General features: G+C 42.0%; 2 protein-coding genes across 4 annotated transcripts in view; one reads left to right on the top strand and one right to left on the bottom strand.

Annotated features, from left to right (window-relative positions):
* Positions 1 to 249: 249 nt before the first annotated feature.
* On the bottom strand, positions 250 to 3,310 carry CHRAC1 (chromatin accessibility complex subunit 1). 2 transcript variants are annotated; one of them, XM_088676022.1, is made up of 3 exons: positions 3,122 to 3,310; positions 1,908 to 2,034; positions 250 to 1,231 (listed from the first exon to the last, which is right to left on the bottom strand). In XM_088676022.1, exons 1-3 carry the CDS (start codon positions 3,284 to 3,286, stop codon positions 1,083 to 1,085), a joined length of 441 nt encoding a protein of 146 aa, XP_088532148.1. In that variant the 5' UTR covers positions 3,287 to 3,310; the 3' UTR covers positions 250 to 1,082. The 2 variants fall into 2 exon arrangements, with proteins under 2 accessions (XP_088532148.1, XP_034981243.3); XM_035125352.3 differs by having other exon boundaries at positions 250 to 1,216.
* Positions 3,311 to 4,241: 931 nt separating this feature from the next.
* The window catches only part of TRAPPC9 (trafficking protein particle complex subunit 9), a 257,231-nt gene continuing 239,881 nt past the window's right edge, over positions 4,242 to 21,591 (top strand). For both annotated transcript variants that reach the window (XM_088676018.1, XM_088676019.1), the window contains exons 1-2: positions 4,242 to 4,383; positions 8,209 to 8,810. In XM_088676018.1, the coding sequence (XP_088532144.1) occupies positions 8,227 to 8,810 (584 nt within the window). In that variant the 5' untranslated portion in view covers positions 4,242 to 4,383; positions 8,209 to 8,226. The remainder of the gene's footprint in view (positions 4,384 to 8,208; positions 8,811 to 21,591) is intronic.

Raw genomic sequence — 21,591 nt, 5'->3', positions numbered from 1 at the left:
GAAGGTTCTGCCATGTGGGTCACCAGAAGCTGGTGAAGCAAAATCTTTAGAAAGTGCTTCATTTTTATTTTATTTTTTAAAAAGTAAAGACTAAGGAAAGAATTTCTTTTCCTGTGGATCAGCTGGCTATATAAGCATTTAGTACTAAACCTTTCAAGCAATTTCAAACAAAGCATCTCTATCATTCAACAGGTTGATGGAAGCAACTACAGAGTTGGTGCAAGAGGATGGGAGGCCTAATACATAGTGTAAATGGATCAAAAATCACATTTTATTACACTCCCTGCCTTGTGTACGGCCTGGAATGCTCACCTATTATCCCACTTCAATTAAGTTTTACATCATGCAGACACATACAACAACCTTCACTAGGCCTTTGGCCCAATCCCTGAACAGGTTCAATTTTTGAAGGAAATGCAAAGGAAAAGTGCTTATACAATAATATTCTGATTTCATTTTTATAAAACATTCATTAGAACAAGTATTCTACAAATGTTGCCACTGTTTAAAGAATAAAGTACATCTCTTACTCAAAATGGGAAAGAGCCCTGCTGTGGAAATGCTACTTCTATATTTAACATCCTTTCAAAATATACACATTACCATGAGACAGAGCAATTTTTTTCCTATTAACAATATGCATAATATCACTGCAAGTAGTAATTAAAAAACATGAAAAGAGTTTTCCCATTTGTTCCCAACTAGGCTGGACATTCTGCATTATGAAAGAAGCTAGTTTGGTTTCTATGAAGCTGATAAATGAATTGTTCCCTATTAGGTCCATTGTCACTGTGGACAGAGGAGATACAGATGTATTGGAGATACAGTATCCACAAGATAAAAATGTTTCATATGTAGTTAGTAAGTTTTTAACAAAGAGCTGTATTTTGTAGGATTAAAAAGAATAATCTCTTCACAAATTCAGTCCCACACTTAGGGCTCTTGCATATATTGTAAAACAAACTGGCAATCCAGCTGTTTAATTTTCAACCAATGGAGAGATAACAGGACTTTACTTGAACACAAGTCATCTAAAAAAGTTAATGTGTGACAAGCATGTGCTGCAAAGTCATTTGTCACCCTCAAGATGCTTCTTCCTCTTCACTTTCTTCATCCTCGTCCTCTTCTGCCTCCTCGTCCTCCTCTTCTCCTCCCTCTTTTTCTCTCTCAAGCATTTTTAGATATTTGCTAGCCAATATCTTCTTTGGCAGGATATCTGGAAGAAGGGAACCTTCATTAAATGATTACAGAAGCACTCTTACAGATGCTACAAAATAACTAAGGAAAGGTGTGGCCCACTGCAAGGTTCACAATGGAACCACATACCATACCCAACGCAGACTTTTACATCTACAACCCCCCCCCCCCCCCAAAAAAAGATTTTCACTGCTATGGTTGTCCAAGAGCACTTGGTAAATTTAAGGAGGTGACTCGTGAAGACTTAGAAACTAGCATGGGTTAAAACAGGAAATCTGTATCCTAGTCATTCTCTCTGCCCATCATCCATAACTCTAATGTTTCTCTCATTCAGCAATGGAACAATTGCTGAGATGGCTAGAGCACAAGTGGCAAAAAAACCATTTCGAATTGGACAGAACACGAGTTAGAGCAGGCATCCCCCAACTGCGGCCCTCCAGATGTTTTGGCCTACAACTCCCATGATCCCTAGCTAACAGGACCAGTGGTTAGGGCCGAAGTTTGGGGATGCCTGAGTTAGAGCTTAACATCGAGCCTACCAAGTGGTGATGGCGATGGCAAAGACTACCTTCTTCGCAGCCTCCTTTGTATCAGTGGAAAACAGTTCCAGGAGACTTTTTAAGGTGGTTTGTAGTCTTAACAGAACCACTTCACCATAGGGGACTCAAAAATCTGCAACAATTACATGACCAATAAGAGTAAAGACCTACCTGCAAGGAACTGAAATGTATCATAGTTCTCTGCTGTATGAGACAAGTCACTATAGGTTAATGATGTTTTGTTCTTTCCCTGGCCATGCTTGTAGGAATGCACGGCTAAATACTGGACAAACAGCTCCTAAGGATAAGAATATAGTATGCCAATGAGCCAGGTGTATATTATTCAGCGTACACTGTTTTATTGTAATTACATCAATCACCCTGTTGGAACCACAGAGGGTACTACAACAAGAGGAGGTATTATGGTGCAGTGGTTAAGAGTGCTGGAGGGGGGGGGGACCAGCATTCAAACCTCTCCCCAGTCATGAAGCTCACTCAGTGACCCTGGGGCAGTCCGTCACTCTCAGGTTTACTGCGAGGATAAAATTGGGAGGAGAAAAACCGTGCATGCCCCCCTTGAAGGAAAAGTGGCACAATTGATTTCATCAATCAATAGATATCCACGATGCAATACAAAATATGTCCCATAGTAGGCTTGTCATGGGATGGGAAACTAAGCTACACTTTTTATCACCATTGTCGTTCCTACTGCTACTACATATTTAGCTATACCCTGCCTTTGCCCCCTGCCTTACAGATAAAAGTAACAGCTCTAAATGCAAAAAAGCAACCATCGCTGACAATTAAAACATACATTTATAATTTATTAAAATCCTAAAAATAATTAAAACAACAACAGTATGGCATCAAATGCAGTCAGTTCCCCAAAGCCCGTTGCAACAAGAATGCCTTCAGCTGCTGGCAGAACAGCAGCAAGGAGTCAGTTTGGTTTCTCTAGGCAGGGAGTTCCAAAGTTGACATTTGCTGTAATTGTGCTGTTTAGCTTTTCTTTCCTTCTTTTTTTAAAAGTTGTTTTGTTACTAGCATTTTATAGAAGGTGATCGTTCTAGTGCTGATTTGGTTAATTATTCTATATAATTCACGTTGTATTTGTGATGCGCAATTACTGTACGTCATTGTTGCTCGGGAGCCACTTTGCATAGAAATAGAGTAAGTTACTGAATCGAGGTCAAGGCGGAAGACGTGAAAATTCCCTTGGGAGTTCCACACAACCCTGCGAGGTAGAACTGAACCGAATACACACACACGTGTGTGCCTACTCTTTTTTAAAAAAAACCACCCCACCTTCCCAGGAGCTTGGTCTCCACAGGAGAGCTGCTGCCACCGTCGGATCCCCCTCAGAAGCGTCCTTGCCGGGGCCCTACCGTGGCCTTCGCCGTGAGGAAAATGGCGTCCGGGTTGATGCTGGACACCTCAGGAGAGCTCTTCATGATCACCCGGATGCGAGACAACGGCAGCGACACCGACACCAGACGGTTTTCTTCGCCGCCGCCGCCGCTACCGCCGATTCCACTCACCCGCGACGCCATCTTCCCAGACCATCTCCCTCCCACAACCGCGCGGCCTCCGTCGGATGCGTCGCCTCTCTCCCTGGGATTTGTAGTTTTCGTCTCGGCTCTGGCTGCGGCGTCGCAAGGAGCTCGAAACTACCTGTCCCACAGTGCACTGCGGCTACGACCCCGCCTCCCTCTCTCCGAGCCCAAACGCGCCTCGAGCCGCCTCGTTGCGAAAGACTACAAGTCCCGCAAGACGCGTCGATGACATCACTCGTCAGCGACTTTGTGCGCTACGGATACGCATTATTCCTGTGCAGAATCTCGTCAGTACATACATTTCCCCCCTGGAATCCACTCTGGGGAGAAGGCGGAGTGTAAATAAATATAGAATCATAGAATTGTAGAGTTGGAAGCCCCTCCCCCCCATAGTACTAATAATAATACTTTGAAACGTCTGAAGTAACCGTCGCATGGAAACGACTGTTATTACTATTACTATTAGTCCGTCGATTTATCTCGCCCCAAAGCAACCTACCCTGTTTCTCATATTTTAAGACATACCCATAAAATAAGCCATAGCAGGATTTTTAAGCATTCAAGGAATATAAGCCATACCCCGAAAATAAGACATAGTGATAGGCGCAGCAGCAATGCCGGACGCGGCAGGAGGAGGAGGAAAAAAATAAGACATCCCTTGAAAATAAGCCATAGTGTGTTTTTTTGAGGAAAAAATAAATATAAGACATGTCTTATAATATGAGAAACACGGTAAGTAGTAACAATATATTTGTGGAGCTCTTTAAGTCAGCGCTGGGGGCGGGGAGAAGCCTTCCCTTTGTAATTCGCCGGGCGACTCCAACTCCCACCAGCCCGCAACCTGCTTGGCCAACAGCCGAGCATTACGGGAGTTGTAGTCCCGTGTTTTGCAGATTCGTTACTCCACGCGGAGGGGCGGGACCAACTTTCGCGCGGGAACTCCTGCGCTTGCGTACTTCGTCTTTGCGGCGGGGCGACTGCGCAGTCAAGCCCTCCCTCCCCGCGCCGGCGAGTTCCGCTCCCTTCTGCCTGTGGAGCGGGCGCGCTGAGGAAGAGGCCGAGAGGAGGCGGAGCTATTGCGTCGCCCGGGCTGAGTGAGTGAGCCAGAGCCCCCCTCCCTTTATCGCGGTGGGGGAGGGGGGAGGGGCTGCTTTCGCCTCAGAAAATTTCGCCTTCCCCCTCTCTCACACACATATATATATTACCTCAGCTGCCCCTTCCCTTCCATGTGTCCCTTTATCGTGCACTCCTGAGGCTGTTATAATTACGAATTGTTGTTATTATTTTGTTAATGACATAAAACTAATAATACTGTAATCCTTTCTTATATATACAGTACATATATATTAACGTTCATGTCCTGCTGGGGCTTACTTTCTCTCCTCCGTCCCACGCCCTCTTCTCCCCGCACAGGAGGAAGAGATTATTATTTTTTTCATTGCTAGGAGGGGGGTGGTGGATTGGACAAGAAAGATGACCCCCAGGGACCCTTCCCAACTTCGCTTTCCAGTGGCTTTAGGTGCCTTCCCCACCCCACCCCTCCATAAAGAAAAACCCCAGGGTCAATGAGGGAATTTTCAGTGGGTGCAGCTTTTCCTTCTTTCCTGGGTGACAAGTCAAAATTCCCTCTAGGTTAGTGTAGCACAGGCTTCCTCAAATTCTGCCCTCCATATGTTTTTGGCCTACAACTCCCATCATCCCTAGCTAGCAGGGCCAGTGGTCAGGGATGATGGGAATTGTAGTCTCAAAACATCTGGAGGGTCGAGGTTGAGGAAGCCTGGTTTAGAGCAAGGTTTCCCCAAACTTGAGTCCCCTGCTGTTTTCGGACCACAACTCCCATCATCCCTAGCTAGATAGGACCAGTGGTCAGGGATGATGGGAGCTGTAGTCTGAAAGCAGCTGGGGAAATCCTGGAGTAGAGACTCAGGTGTCTCCTCTGACCACTTTTCTCCTTGCTGCAGACTGGACACAGTATTATTATTATTATTATTAATACTCCATCCATCTGGCTGGGTTGCCATTTATTTAAGAGGTTCCCTTATTTAAGATATTCCCAGTTATAGGGCTCCCAAAATTTGCCCCAGCAGTTTCTTAACCCTCGTGGCTGCTCCTGGCTTTCTTTTTAAAAAAAATAAATAAATATTTTTATTAACATTTTCTTGGTTTACAAAGGTATGCGCAATGTCTCTTTTTTCAAGTTACATTTTCCATAGGTCAGTTTCATTTGTTGAAACATTAGGATTACATTAGGAAGAAAAGGGGGGGAGGAGGTGGAGGAGGGAAAGGCGAGTGGGGGTGGGGTCGGGAGGCGATGTTTCTAATTTGCTTAATGTATGTGTGGGGTTTTGTGTCAGCGTTGTTTGTGCGGGTTCTCTTTGCGTTCCTTTGGTGGTGAGAGAAGTTGGGGTTGGCCTAGGTGCGGTTGCTTGTTTGTGATTGGCTGTGGTGAACTTTGTTTTCATGTGTGAGTGGGGTGGGTGGGTGTTTTTGAATCAGGTTAGCCATATTGATTCATATGCTGTTGGTGGATTCTTGTTGTCGTCTTGTTGGGCTATGTATGTGATAAAGGGGAGCCATACCGGAGTGAAGGTATCTTCTTCTACATATTTGTCCCCATGTCAGATTCAGTTTGTTGGTTAATTTTTCTAGTAGGGCTCTTTCCCATACTATTTCATAGAATCATAGAGTTGGAGGAGACCACAAGGGCCATCCAGTCCAACCCCCTGCCAAGCAGGAAACACCATCAAAGCATTCTTGACATATGCCTGTCAAGCCTCTGCTTAAAGACCTCCAAAGAAGGAGACTCCACCACACTCCTTGGTAGCAAATTCCACTGCCGAACAGCTCTTACTGTCAGGAAGTTCTTCCTAATGTTTAGGTAGAATCTTCTTTCTTGTAGTTTGAATCCATTGCTCCGTGTCCACTTCTCTGGAGCAGCAGAAAACAACCTTTCTCCCTCCTCTATACGACATCCTTTTATATATTTGAACATGGCTATCATATCACCCCTTAACCTTCTCTTTTCCAAGCTAAACATACCCAGCTCCCTAAGCCGTTCCTCATAAGGCATCGTTTCCAAGCCTTTGACCGTTTTGGTTGCCCTCTTCTGGACACGTTCCAGCTTGTCAGTATCCTTCTTGAACTGTGGTGCCCAGAACTGGACACAGTACTCTAGGTGAGGTCTGACCAGAGCAGAATACAGTGGTACTATTACTTCCCTTGATCTAGATGCTATACTCCTATTGATGCAGCCCAGAATTGCATTGGCTTTTTTAGCTGCTGCATCACACTGTTGACTCATGTCAAGTTTGTGGTCTACCAAGACTCCTAGATCCTTTTCACATGTACTGCTCTCAAGCCAGGTGTCTCCCATCCTGTATTTGTGCCTTTCATTTTTTTTTGCCCAAGTGTAGTACTTTACATTTCTCCTTGTTAAAATTCATCTTGTTTGCTTTGGCCCAGTTGTCTAATCTGTTAAGGTCATTCTGAAGTGTGATTCTGTCCTCTGGGGTATTAGCCACCCCTCCCAATTTGGTGCCATCTGCAAACTTGCTCAGGATGCCCTCAAGCCCATCATCCAAGTCATTGATGAAGATGTTGAATAAGACTGGGCCCAAGACAGAACCCTGTGGCACCCCACTAGTCACTTCTCTCCAGGATGAAGAGGAGCCATTGATGAGCACCCTTTGGGTTCACTCAGTCAGCCAGTTACAAATCCACTGAATGGTAGCATTGTCTAGCCCACATTTTACCAGCTTCTTTACAAGAATATCATGGGGCACCTTGTCAAATGCCTTGCTGAAATCAAGATAGGCTATATCCACAGCATTCCCTTCATCTACCAGGCTTGTAATTATGTCAAAAAATGAGATCTGATTAGTCTGACATGACTTATTTTTCAGAAACCCATGCTGACTTTTAGTGATCACAGCGTTCCTTTCTAGGTGCTCACAGACCGTTTGCTTAATGATCTGCTCTATAATCTTTCCTGGTATTGATGTCAGGCTGACTGGGCGGTAATTGTTTGGGTCCTCTCTTTTCCCCTTTTTGAAAATAGGGACTACATTTGCCCTCCTCCAGTCTGCTGGGACTTCGCCTGTTCTCCAGGAATTCTCAAAGATTATGCCAGTGGTTCTGAAATCAGCTCTGCCAGTTCTTTTAATACTCTTGGATGTAGTTCATCTGGCCCTGGAGACTTGAATACATCTAAACTAGCCAAGTATTCTTGTATTACCTCCTTACTTATTATGGGCTGTGTTTCCCCTGCTGAATCATCTGCTCCATATTCTTCAGGTTGGGCATTGTTTTCTTTTTTGGAGAAGACTGAGGCAAAGAAGGTATTGAGGAGTTCTGCCCTTTCTCTGTCCCCTGTTCACATTTCACCATCTGTTTGCTACCATCGGTCCATGCTTATACTTGACAGGTCTCTCCATTGTCTGGCTATGATGTTTCTCTGCTCCTGGCTTTCTATGTATATAGAACATTCTATGTCTTTCTACATCTGAACATTCTTACAAGCAGCAAAGCATACTGTGAGAAATTTAAGTTTGGGAGCCAGTGTGGTGTAGTGGTTTGCGTGTTGAACTAGGACCTGTGAGACCAGGGTTCAAATCCCCACTCAGTTCAAATCCTGCCTCTCTATCTAACCTATCTCAGGGCTACTGTGGGGATTAAATGAGGACAGGGGAGAAACATTTATGTCACCTTGAGCTTTTTGGTGGGATATAAATGAATAAATAAAGATTAACACACCGTGATGTGTGATAGCCAGCTTAGGATCTGATAACTTGCTTAATAAAGCTGAAATTGACAATGAATTTGAAGAAGAGCGCTAATCCTTAATCTATTTGTAACTTCTAAAATGATGGGTACTCCTGCAACAATCTAACAGGAAATTGTTTGTTTGTTTGTTTCATTAGTATACGGGTGATGCAAAAATGAGTGTCCCTGACTACATGCAGTGTGCAGAAGACCATCAAACTCTACTAGTTGTGGTCCAGCCAGTTGGGATTGTCCCTGAAGAGAGCTTTTTTAAGATCTACAAGCGGATTTCAACCGTGAGTCAGATCAATGTACGCGACTCTCAGCGCATCCTTTACATCCGCTATAGACATCATTACCCACCGGAGAACAATGAATGGGGGGATTTTCAAACGCACCGCAAAGTGGTGGGGCTCATAACCATCACAGACTGTTCTTCTGCAAAGGACTGGCCTCAGACCTTTGAAAAATTCCACCTTCAGAAGGAAATATATGGCTCCACACTTTATGATTCTCGGCTATTTGTCTTTGGGCTTCAAGGAGAAATTGCAGAGCAACCTCGTACAGATGTGGCATTTTATCCTAGTTATGATGAATGTGAAAACGTAGAAAAGAGGATAGAAGACTTCATTGAATCTCTCTTCATTGTATTAGAATCCAAACGTCTTGACAGAGCCACAGATAAGTCTGGAGATAAGATCCCACTTCTCTGTGTTCCTTTTGAAAAAAAGGATTTTGTAGGCCTGGATACAGATAGTAGGTAAGTACCTTCACAAAATACAGATCTAAAATTTATGTCTCTTGTCTGGCCAGCTGCACTGTTCAAAATTTAAAAACAATGAGTAACAAGGTGCTATTGTTAACTGACACTTGTCAGCATTCTTGATAAACTTGTTTCTGATGTAGATGTAGGCCTGGAAAAAAAAAACAGACGGAAAATTCTGAGGAAAAAATATCCACCATGGGCAATTTTTTTTTTGGGGGGAAAGCAATAATAATAATAACAACAACAACAACAACAACAACAACAACAACAACAACAACATAAAAACTCCTGTTACCCCCTTCCCCAAGTTTATATGGCTGAAATATTTTTAAATACAAAACTTTGTTCAAATGAAGATTTTATGTAAGATAGTTTACAGCATTTGAGTATGGCTATTCCTTGTGGGTATACACAGGAATGCTATAGATTATCGTCTAACACTGTACTTTCACAACACTCAGATCCAAAATGCATTTCTGCACCTAGAGAGTGCTGCCATCTGCATATGAGAGAGCACACAGGGCATTCCTTTTCTTGTGAATTGCTGCTTGCTCTCTTTGGATGACATTTCATTCAGTTTAGTGAAACTAGAAGTACAGTACTGTATGCATCTCCTGTCCTACTGGTCTGGTCCCTCCTTTGTGGTTGAGCTTTTCACTTTCCCTCTCAAATGACTGATACACTCTCCCTGCTACAGAAGTAACAGTTTAATTATGTGCATGTGTACTTCGAGTAGAATCCACTCTGTTTAATGGAACTCATCCCCAAGAAAGTGAACATGAAATTGCAGCGCAGCCTCGGACATTCATACTGTTGAGGCTGCAGTCCTAGGTATATTTACCTGGGAGTAAGCTATGTTAGCATATTCAGTTCTGTCCACTGCCCAGCTGCATGTGAGACAGGATGTTTGGATGTGTGACTGCTGTACTTTCCCACACAGGAGTACGGATGTAACCTGATCTCCTGTCATGTGATGTTCTTTGTTCTGTCTTACTTTCACTTCCGACTGAGTGAGAGTGATGGCGTTTACACTTAACCAGCACTCCCTAATAAACGTAGTTAATAGCTACAATTGTTTGCTGTCTTCTTTACCGAAGCCAGTGGTAAGAGAAAGAATATAGGGCTTGACATCCCGATATTCTAACAAGCTCTAGTGTTTTTTTTTGTAAACGTGAAAAAGATTGTTCCATTTTGACTCATTTTGATGGGTATGATGAAAGTACAAAACCAGAGGTGTAGGAGTCTGCCTTGCAGGTGGGCTATGACTCTGAAAGACTCTACTTCCAATAGTTTTATTTCATTTATGATCTTGAAGTATTTTGTTTAAGTGCCCTATGGCTGTTCCCTTCACACAAAACCATTATGAAAGTGTTAATCTTTTAATTTGTTCAGTCAAAACAGATGTTGTCAATGACATATCCAGGATATTGTGGAATGAGAGAACACTCAAATACTAATGAGTGGTAACTCTAGTTGGTGGTCTCTCTGATCAGTCTCTAGTCCTAGTGAACTTGAGTCACATTGACACTATGCAGCAAAAGTTAAATATATTTTTACGTTAAAGTTCACATCCCAGTCCTATGATGTTTTACTCAGAGGTAAGTCCCACTGATTTAGGGAGCAGTCTTATACCCAAGCTGGTGTAAGTTAAGCCAGCTGAGCAAACTTAGGATCCAGTTTCACCTCTCTGATCCTGCCCCCATCACAACCCCAGAGCACTCCTTTTTCAGGACTTATGCCAGCTTACGATCCATCAGGTTTAGCTCAGGCAGCAGGGTCTTGGCTGAGCTGAGAGTGAGTTTGCATAGCCCAGCTGGAGATCCTAACCCACTTGTCCTGGCAGATCTTGCTATAGGATTGCCCCCTTAATGGTTAGGTCTCACCCCCCTTTGTTGCAACTTCTTCTAGCCCTGGCTTCCACTTCACCTTCCTTGTTTCTATCAAGAATATTGTTTTCTTTGATGAAGTTTTTTGTGTAATATTTCACCTGCTTTGTTAGATAATATTTGTGTTTGGTTTGCTATAGTTCTCATCACTTTTCTGGGAGATCTCAGTGCAAATTAATTTTGATAATCTAAGTCAAAGTGCTCATATATTGAGTTGTTCTGATTTACCCAGGAAGTAACTTTAACATTCTATGCTATCCCAAATTGTTCACTCTTTGAATATGGCCTAAGGCAGGGATGGTCAACATAGTGTCCTTCAGATATTGTTTTTCCAGCAACCTTGACCATTCTGGCCTTGCTGACTGTGACTGATTGTAGTTGGAGTCCGGCAACATATGAAGGGTACCACACAGGCTACTCCTGGACACCTATGTTATTCCTGGACAGAAGTGAGGGACAGATGGGGCTTGTCAACCTGAGAAGGTAGTCCATTTAGGAGAAGGAAAGCTTTGATGCTAAATCTCTGCTGCCTTATGGGATATCTTCAAGATAAGAAAGGGATAAGGAGTAAACCCTAAGGCTAAGGTGTAAACAATCCCTAGACAGTTGGATGGTGCCTTGTATGCCTCCTTCTGGCAACTGCTGCTGGTGCCAGATGTATTGCATTGCTTACCTTCAGACCACATCAGTGAGATGGAAGGGGTGTGTGACTTGTTGTCTGGGTAGCCCAAGACCTCCATGCACACCGCCTAGGCTTGCGCCCCATGGTGGTCACTTCAGTGCCTTAATGTAGCAGTTTTATTTCACCCCCCGGAAGGACACTCCATTGTCTCTCAAGACAGACACCTATGATACACTTAGAAGACACATGTAGATTTATGTACCAGTCTCTAAAAAGCACAGGCTTGCAAAGAAAAAGCAGAGGAAAGGAGAACATGTATTTTGAAAGGTGCTTTGTTTTAGCTCAGCATTTGAAAGCCAGATTAATCTCTATAAACATGCAGTGGTTGATTAAGGTATCACATGTTGCAGAAATAGCTTATGTGTATTTCTAGCAGGCACATTCTTTTTATTTTCACTGGAATGTTAATAATAATATAGTAGGTACATACAGAAATAATACTGCGGGCACCCACAAATAATAGTCTGTTTTCTAATTTCAGGATTCCCCAATAAATGTGAATGATGATTTCCTCCTCCCCCCCCAAAAAGTAATTTTTTGTGGCTGTTACACGCAATTGTTTCTTAAAGTTAGAAAAAAATGTGTATTTCAGATTTTTAGGTGGTAGTATCTCATTTTAGACCATAGCAGAGAGGTGACTGCAGGTGTTTGAAATAATTTTTGTAAGTAATGTAGGAAATTGCCTGTAGTAGATTGACATCATTAGATGTACTTGAAAATGTTGTACACACAAGTGAGCATATTACCTTCATGAATTGCAGTTCGTCATGCATGAGGTTCACATCAGATACGTAGCTGCCTCATTTATTCTGCAATTCAGATTGATGTGATTATAGTGGTAGTTATTTGTATTGTGCTTCATTGGTAACAGATTACCAATTTCTTTCTTTTTACATGGGTACATGCTATGGCAAGACCCTTAATGGTGTTGACATAACTGCAGGACAGTCTTTGAGTGTATGTTAAAAAAAGAATAGATGCTTAACTTTTGTGGAGTGTTGGAACGAAGGGTGCAATCCTAATACCACTTGCCTGGTAGTTTGCTCCATTGAATTCAATGGGACTTACTTCAGATTGGACATGGTTCAGATGCAGTATTCTTCCTCCTCCCTTCAGAATACTGGAACCAGTGTTGCTTTAAATGCTTAAGTCATTTAAATTGGAGCTTAGAATTCTGGGCTGTAAAATGTAAAGAAAAGAACCAGTTAAATATACTCATTTTCAACACTATCTGTTCTCTGTGCCTCTTTTGATTCAATAACATTTCTTCTTCTTCTTCTTCTTCTTCTTCTTGTTTAGTCATTTAGTCGTGTCCGACTCTTTGTGACCCCATGGACCATAAGCACGCCATTTCTTACCATTGGGTAACAACCTGATTCTGCCTAGCCAGCTTCTACGCAGTTAACTCTTTTTCAGCAATTGTCATTTCTTGTCCATTTAAAATCAATGATGAGAGTCTTAATGATAATAATAATGAGACTCTACCTGTAACGAGAGTCTTAACAAAAGACTGCAAGTAATGGAATCCATCAAATTTAGTCACACTTGGGGTAGACCCACTAAAGGCATTGGACAGCAATTTAGGGAAGCAGTCCTATGCACAAGAAGGCAGCATGAAGCAAGCCAGTGTAAATTAAGCTGGCGTTAAGTTACATCAGATCAGCTCTTCCTTAGCCAGGCAGAAGGGAAACGAGTATTGAAAATAGTGTTCTCTGCTGAGTTGCCAGGTCACATGACTGAGCTGAACAGACTCCAGCTTGAGTTCCCCCTACTCTGGTCCCACCCCATCCATGCCCCCAAAACACCCTGTTTGAGGGGCTTATACCAACTTCTACTCAGCTGGTGGTTGAGCTTGGATGAGTAAATTACACAAGTGCATCTTTGGCTGAGCTGGGGCAGGGTACTTAACACTGGCTGAGTCTGGCTGAACTTCAGAGCCTCTGCATCCTATGGGGCTCATCCTGGCAGATCTTGCCATAGGATCACCCCCTAAGTCATGTTCATCAATTTACGAGGGTCTACGAGGGTCTATGCAGGTGGCGCTGTGGTTTAAACCACAGAGCCTAGGGCTTGCCAATCAGAAGGTCGGCGGTATGAATCCCCGCGACGGGGTGAGCTCCTGTTGCTCGGTCCCAGCTCCTGCCCTCCTGCAGTACGAAAGCACGTCAAAGTGCAAGTAGATAAATAGGTACCACTACAGGGGGAAGGGAAACGGTGATTCCGTGTGCTGCTCTGGTTTGCCAGAAGCGCCTTTGTCATGCTGGCCACGTGGCCTGGAAGCTGTATGTGGGCTCCCTCGGCCAATAATGCGAGATGAGCTTAGTTGGATACAACCCAATATTGTTTGTGAAGCATGTTTGTGGTTAGAGATGTAAAATTTCCAGAAATTTTGAAGCTCGAACCCCCCCCCCCCATTTTTTTTCCGGGGAAAAAAAGGAATTTTTTGGAAAAATGGGACGGGGGGAGCTACATTAGCACTTCTTTTTTCTTTTCCAGATTGAAAATCATTCTGTCACTTTAGAAACATAAAATATAACTATGGAAAGTTTTAATGGGCATAAAATTATCACAACTAGCATATTAAAAAATATAGTGTGTCCAAACAATTATTACAAACAGAATTTACTTTTAAACTAATATTTATTTGTATTTGTAACAAATGGAGCAACAATCTCCTGAACTGTTTACTTTTTTATGTGGAACAAAAAAAAAAACTCCACAAAACAATTTTTAAAAATCCAGAAGTAACAATTATTCATATTTCCTCTCCACAGTATTTTAAAAAAAACAAACATTATTCTCTACCCTTTCACATGTCAACTTATTTCTTGATTTAGTGTGAGTGTTTCCAAACATAGACCAGATTCTTTCACATGCTGCAGAAGATGGAACAGAACCAATGCATACCACACACATGCAGAAACAAAACTGAAATCTTTTTCTTTTCTGGCGACAACAGCACCTCCTAAAGGAAGAAATGTATCTTGTTCTTGCATTGGAGAGATGAGTTTGTAACCTAGAACTTGCTTGTCCTCACAGGAATTAGAATAATCTGATACCATACATATTTTTAAATGATTTATAAAATATTTGAACCCCTTATCTTATAATATTTTATTCATCATGTTAAAATAAAACATTCCATACTCTATTTTTTTATTTTTCCAATTTTTTGGAAAAACAAAACAAAAAAGGCTTCAGGGGAAAAAAAACAGGGGGAAACGGTTTTTTCCTATTTTTTCCCGGGTTTTTTTTCCCGGGCCTTCACATCTCTATTTGTGGTTGGTTGAGAAATTTCAGCTCAGGTCTCCTTTTCCTCCTCTATTCCAGACCTGTCTTCCCTACAAGTGGTATTAAAACATTTGTTAAAAATATTGTCCACAACTGGAAGAATTGTGAAACTAGTTCTGTGAGCTCAAGGGGACTTTAAGCTCTTTATGCATGGACACACAAATAAGTCTTCCTGTGAACTGAACTGCTTTTGAAACTAAGGAGAGTTTTAAAAACAGGTTGTGGTATGACTAGGGGAAGAGCTATTCTTAGTATAGATCAGGAATCCCCAAACTGCGGCCCTCCAGATGTTTTGGCCTACAACTCCCATGATCCCTAGCTAACAGGACCAGTGGTCAGGGAAGATGGGAATTGTAGTCCAAAACATCTGGAGGGCTGAAGTTTGGGGATGCCTGGTATAGATTCTGCTGCAACTGGCAAACCTGTCTTGTCAGTCTAAGCAGGTTTTGGGATCCAACTGCTGTTCATGGTGCTGAAGTAGTGATTAGCCAGACAACTTATGTTAGTGTATGACAACACCTGCCTTTTGTTGATATTGGAGATCCATTTGTACTGGAAAGGTTTGCACTGTATTAATTGAGTGTAATCAGAGCTGCTGATCCATGCAGGGTTGTCTAACCAAAATTAAATTATCCAGGAAGAGATTAAATTAATTACTCTTAAGCTACAATCCTATACATACCTGGAGTAAGTCCCATTGAACTCCACTGAACTTACTTGTGAGTAAACAGCCATAAGATTGCACTGTTAAAAACTTCTGTGTGCTGAAGCAAAGAAGGGGTTTCCAAACCCATTCACACATCCAATATTTGGTAGGTCACTGAGTAAAGAGTTATACAAAGTATCAATTGTTTATTAAACTTGGTGGCCGTCATTAACTGGTTAGCTTTCAGTTCCCTGAAGGTGAGATGTCTTGTGTTTTTAGACCAAAAAAGGCCTGTTTATATGAGAGCTTATACAGTATCCAGAATGTGTGAGTTGACAAATCTTTTTTTAAAAAAGCTTTTGGTATCGTAGGTGGATTTGGAGCAACTGATACATCGCTTCTTAAGCTACAAACTGAAAGCCAGGAACACACTCATCTCCCACAGAACACAGTTTAACACAAAATTAATTACAGTGTCAGGTTGTTGAATTGTAGCTAACATTTTTGGTATAGTATTTGCTACTTCTTAGCATTTTGGTGAAATGATACACTGATTCAAATGCAGTCATGTGTGCAACATTTTGTTTTTTAACTCAAAATGCACCATCCACCTGTAAACATGTTGATGAAGATCCATTAATTTACAGTTGCTTTGCTCTTCTAATCTGTAATTCTAATGTGCTTTCTAAACATCTCTTTATTAAGTAATTGGTGTGGTTTCCTTCACTTCTTCTGTGTATACATGGCTATTTTATTTCTAATTACTGTCTGTGTTTCTAATTTTTGTTTTGTTCCTTCCTTGTTTCTTTTCTCTCTCTCTCTCTCGTACTGCCCTGTGAGTGTGTTTTTGGGTCTCAAAAGGTAGGCTTTTGATCACATTGCAATTTTAAAAATAGCTAGTTTTTGTGTGCTGCCTTCTTCCTTTGCATCTGTTGCATACTATAGTGTTGCTTTTTGTGTTTTTATTTAACACAGCAATTGACTGTTGCTGCCTGGACTCTTACTGGAGTTTATCTTTTTGGCATTTGGGTCAAGTCTTTTGGAAAGTGCTGAGATTTTTCTAAGTTGCCTTCTTGAGTTAGAGGGGAGGAGGGAGTAAGTAAGGAGAACTGTTTAAAACAATTATTTCTTTTGGTAGCTCCAGACACCCAGAGCTTGCAGGGTTTGTGTTTGGTTTGGTTTGATTTAGGATTTTTTCACCATCTAAAACTCTACAGCTATTATAATGATCTTGCATATTCAGTTTCAAGACTGAATAGGTCCTCAGCCATGAAACTTGTTTCTGGCTTTCAAAAGCTATCAACAATTGTAGCCAAGCATGCCATCTTAACTTGATTTTTTTTGGGGGGGGGGAATAGTTCTTGTAACATTTAACATCAAAATATTCATTCATTTTGCATGATTTTCTTTTGCTTGAGAAATTTTAAAGAGATGATAATCTATAATGACTTGTATTGTCATTTAGGAGTAAACAAAACTGATAACTGTAAATCCAAAAGTACAGTGGCAGCAGTCTGATGTATTTAGTGTATTTTAATTGGGGTGCATTCATAAATTTTCCAGTGTACACAACATCATTTGATTGCAGCTACTTTTAAATTGCTCACTGAATGGGCTGATGGATGCAGAACCCACTCTGGGCATAACCAAGGGTACAGTGAGTGGAGTTTTGTGAATATATTAGTATAAACTGATTTTTGTTTATAAAAAAAGCTTTCCTTTTTGACATTTATGGCACTGAAGCACATAAAAATGCAAGTGGGTAGCAGAGGGTGATATGTTCTCCCTGACAATCACTTGCAGTGATTAGACTGATCACATTAAAAATATCTGGGTTGTTCAGTTTGCACCTTCTTCAAATGTGGGACTAGGCTTCCAGTTCAGTTGTGGTCTGACCTTAGAGTACTGTAAATTGTAGTAGTGCACTACCACTTTTTTTCTTGCTTAATGTTAATGTAAGGGTCTGAGGAGAGAAAAAAGAAAGAGGGGCAGAAGAAACAATGTTAAGGAATACTCATAAAACTTCATACTTAGTCAAATCGTGTCCAGAAGAGGGCAACCAAAATGGTCAAAGGCCTGGAAACGATGCCTTATGAGGAACGGCTTAGGGAGTTGGGTATGTTTAGCCTGGAGAAGTGAAGGTTAAGGGGTGATTTGATAGCCATGTTCAAATATATAAAAGGATGTCATATACTGTATAGGAGGGAGAAAGGTTGTTTTCTGCTGCTCCAGAGAAGCGAACACAGAACAATGGATTCAAACTACAAGAAAGAAGATTCCACCTAAACATTAGGAAGAACTTCCTGACAGTAAGAGCTGTTCGACAGTGGAATTTGCTGCCAAGGAGTGTAGTGGAGTCTCCTTCTTTGGAGGTCTTTAAGCAGAGGCTTGACAGGCATATGTCAAGAATGCTTTGATGGTGTTTCCTGCTTGGCAGGGGGTTGGACTGGATGGCCCTTGTGGTCTCTTCCAACTCTATGATTCTATGAAATCTTTGTATTGTCTACTCTCTGGCAGTAGAGCTCCAAGGATATTTCACAATGCTCCTGCCTGATCTAATTTAACTGGAGATGTTGGAGATTTGAACCAAAGTTGTTTGGATATATCCTATCCCTGCCCTAAAGCTAATCCCTGCAAAGGATCAACCTTCTTTTCTGCTTCATAAGGAGGAACCCATCAAGAGTTGGCACTTTCCAGAATACCATAACATTTGGCTTCTAGCTCTGCTACACAAGCCATAAGAGCATGGGCAGATATATTTTCAAAAATGAATTATGTGTTGCAGGTTGGGGCTGATGGTGGGTCCTATGCCTATAAAGGCTAAAGATAACTGCCTTGCACTATGGCAAGTTTTGTTAGATATATTTGCCATACCTGTGCAGCACTGAACTGTATAATAAGCTGGTGGCCAGAGCTAGATTGCATGCTTTGCAATGCAGAATTAATATTATATAAAATATTTCTTGAACCTATTGAAACCCAGGCTATAGATAGTGGAAGTCTTGTCAGTCACTCTTCAATTGCTAACAACATCATGGCAAAATTCTTCCATGAGACTCTGTTGTTCCACATCCTTGGCTAACAAGGGGGAAAAGTTACAGGTAGGTAGCCGTGTTGGTCTGGGTCGAAGTAAAATAAAAAAATTCCTTCAGTAGCACCTTAAAGACCAACTAAGTTTTTATTTTGGTATGAGCTTTCGTGTGCATGCACACTTCTTCAGATACAGTGAAATAGAAGTCCCCAGGCACTTATGTAGAGAAGGGGTGGGGAGGGGTGGGGATGGGGAGGGGAGGGGGGATCACTCAGAAGGGTGGTGGAAGTGGGTGATTGACTGACTGATAGCTGTTGATGACCGAAAACGACTGCAAATGGTTTTGCATGAAAAAGCAAGGGTTGAGATGGCTGAAGATCGCTTATCATGTATAATGAGATAAGAATCCGATATCTCTGTTCAAACCAGGTCCCTCCATGGTTTTGAGCTTGGTGATAAGTTGTAATTCAGCAACTTCTCTTTCCAGTCTATTTCTGAAATTCTTTTGTAGTAAGACAGCTACTTTGAGATCTTGTATAGAATGTCCTGGGAGATTGAAGTGTTCTCCTACTGGTTTTTCTGTCTTGTTGGGGCCAGTAATGATGTTGTCCGGGTGTATGTGGCAGCAAAGTTGGCATCTGGGTTTATTGCAGGCTCTGGTACCAGTGTCCATGTTAAGTCTGGTGGTTGTATTATTGTGGGTGAGGAATTGTTTAAGATTGGGTGGCTGTCTGTAGGCAATGAAAGGTCTTCCTCCCAGAGCTTGAGAAAGGGAGCTGTCATTGTCCAGGAGAGGCTGTAGATCTCTGATGATGTGTTGTACTGTTTTAACTTGGGAGCTGTATGTGATGACTAGTGGTGTTCTGTTATTTTCTTTTTTTGGGTCTGTCTTGCAGCAGGTTCTCTCTAGGTATCAGTCTGGCTCTGTTGATCTGTTGTTTAACTTTATCAGGTGGATATTTTAGTTCTAAAAAGGTTTGCTGTAGATCTCTTAGGTGAGATTCTCTGTCTGTAGAGTTGGAACAGATGCGGTTGTAACGTAGGGCCTGGCTGTATACGATGGATTGTTTGGTATGTTTGGGATGGTAGCTAGAAGCATGTAGATATGTTTGTCGGTCAGTTGGTTTTCTGTATAAGGTGGTGTCTATACGTCCATCCTGTATTTTTATAGTAGTGTCCAAAAAATGTATTTCTTGCATAGATTGGTTCATTGTTAGGTTGATGGTGGGGTGAAAGTCATTGAATGTCTGGTGGAAGGTTTCCAGGGTCTGTTGTCCATGTGTCCAGATAATAAAAATATCGTCAATGTATCGCAGGTACAAGAGAGGTTTGAGTGGGTAGGAGTTTAGGAAACGTTGTTCTAAATCTGCCATGAAGATGTTGGCATACTGTGGGGCCATGCGGGTGCCCATGGCTGTGCCGCTGATCTGGAGGAACAGGTCATCACCAAATTTGAAGTGGTTGTGGGTAAGGACAAAGTGGCAGAGTTTGGTAGCAAAGTCCGCTGTGGTTTTATCTGAAATGGTGTTCCTTATGGCTTGTAAACCATCATTGTGTGGGATGTTGGTATATAAAGATTCCACATCCATAGTGGCTAGTATAGTATTGTTAGGAAGATTGTTCAAAGATTGTATTTTCCTCAGAAAATCTGTGGTGTCACGTACGTAGCTGGGAGCACTGATAGCATATGGTTTCAGAACAGAGTCCATATAGCCGGAAACACCCACTGTAATGGTGCCAATACCTGAGATGATGGGGCGTCCTGGATTTCCTGGTTTGTGTATTTTGGGTAGAAGATAGAAAGTTCCTGGCTGAGGTTCCGCTGGTGTGTTTGTGAGGATCTGTTCTTGGATGTGTAGGGGTAGCTCCTTGACAATCTTGTTCAGTTCTTTTTTGTATGCTTGTGTGGGGTCTGAGTCCAATTTCATGTAAAAGGCAGTATTGGAAAGTTGTCTGTGGGCCTCCTGGATGTAATCAGTTTTGTTCATGATGACGACAGCTCCACCCTTGTCTGCCTCTTTAATTATAATGTCTGGGTTGTTCCTGAGATTTTCTATGGCTCTCCTTTCAGCATGGTTTAGATTTTGTTGTAAGCGATGCTGTTTTCTGGTCACATCCATTTGGATTCTGTGGCGGAAGCATTCGATGTACAGATCTAGTGTGGTATTGCGTCCATCAGGAGGGGTCCACGTGGAGTCCCTTTTTGTGTAACTTCTTTTCGGTGGTAGTTGGTGGTCAATGTTCTGTTCATTGATGTGTTTGGAGAGTGATGGTTGTTCCCCAGTAAGTTGAGAGGTGTTGTGTTGTGGGGATGTAGTTTGTTCTACTTTGTCTTGTTCTTGGGTGTGATGAAAATACTCCTTCAGGCGTAAGCGGCGGAAAAATGCTTCCAGGTCCCCGCAGAACTGAATCATGTGTTGGGATTTGGCAGGGCAGAATGATAGCCCCCGTGAAAGGACGGATTCCTCAGCTGGGCTGAGTGTTTGCTGTGAAAGATTGACAATGTTGTTGATCTTGTTTTGATTGGTGGCCTGTAGGTTGGAAAGGTTGCAGAGTTTTTTATTTTTCTGGTTCTTCAGTAACTCCAGTTGAGAGTGGTAAATGGTTTGTTTTTCCTTGTGGAACTTCTGCCAGGCTGGGTGATTCCTGATGGAGTTGTCCAGTGCAGAGAGTTCCTCCTTTATTAACTTCTGTTTGGAATACAGAACGCCGATAAGATGTTTCAGCAGTTTCTTAGATAAAGTGTGGCATAGTTTTCTAGCATATTCTGTGGGATAAGTTGATTGAAGAGGGTTCTTAATTCTAAGACCCTTAGGTACAATGTCCAGGTTTTTGCATTTAGACAGAAAGAGGATGTCAGTTTGTACCTGTGCAAGGGGGAAAAGGACGATACATTCTTGTCTGCATTGTTTTCTGATTAAAAGTTTCATATCCAAAGTGTGGTTTCCCTACATGGGTTATATGTTGTTAACTCTTTGGCCCTGGGTGCATTTAATTGCCAAGGCACATTCCTTGCGTTTGTGAAGGTGTCAAAGGCTTCCTCTTCCAGTCATCCGGAGGTCACCTAGAGCACTGTTCTAACTAACTTTGGCCATTCATCCATAAACATGAGCAATAATAGCAAGTGGTTATTGTTGTTACTGTTTTTAATGATGATTCTGCATCCCTGCTTAACAATAACTTTCCACAAGGGGCATATTTTGTATTCAGCAAGTGCTAAAGAGCCGGTAACATTGACT

This window comes from Zootoca vivipara, chromosome 8 (genome assembly GCF_965207765.1).
Source record: "Zootoca vivipara chromosome 8, rZooViv2.hap1.1, whole genome shotgun sequence".
In the NCBI taxonomy this organism is placed as follows: domain Eukaryota; kingdom Metazoa; phylum Chordata; class Lepidosauria; order Squamata; family Lacertidae; genus Zootoca; species Zootoca vivipara.
The sequence above is the reverse complement of the archived record's forward strand: the minus strand, read 5'-3'. Positions and strand labels throughout refer to the sequence as shown.

Coding starts and splice junctions, on each gene's coding strand:
- CHRAC1 (XM_088676022.1), bottom strand. CDS start 3,286: ATGGCGTCGCGGGTGAGTGGAATCGGCGGTAGCGGCGGCGGCGGCGAA. Junction 2,035..3,121: donor TCCTCACGGCGAAGGCCACG/GTAGGGCCCCGG, acceptor TCTTATCCTTAG/GAGCTGTTTGTCCAGTATTT. Junction 1,232..1,907: donor TACATTTCAGTTCCTTGCAG/GTAGGTCTTTAC, acceptor CATTTAATGAAG/GTTCCCTTCTTCCAGATATC.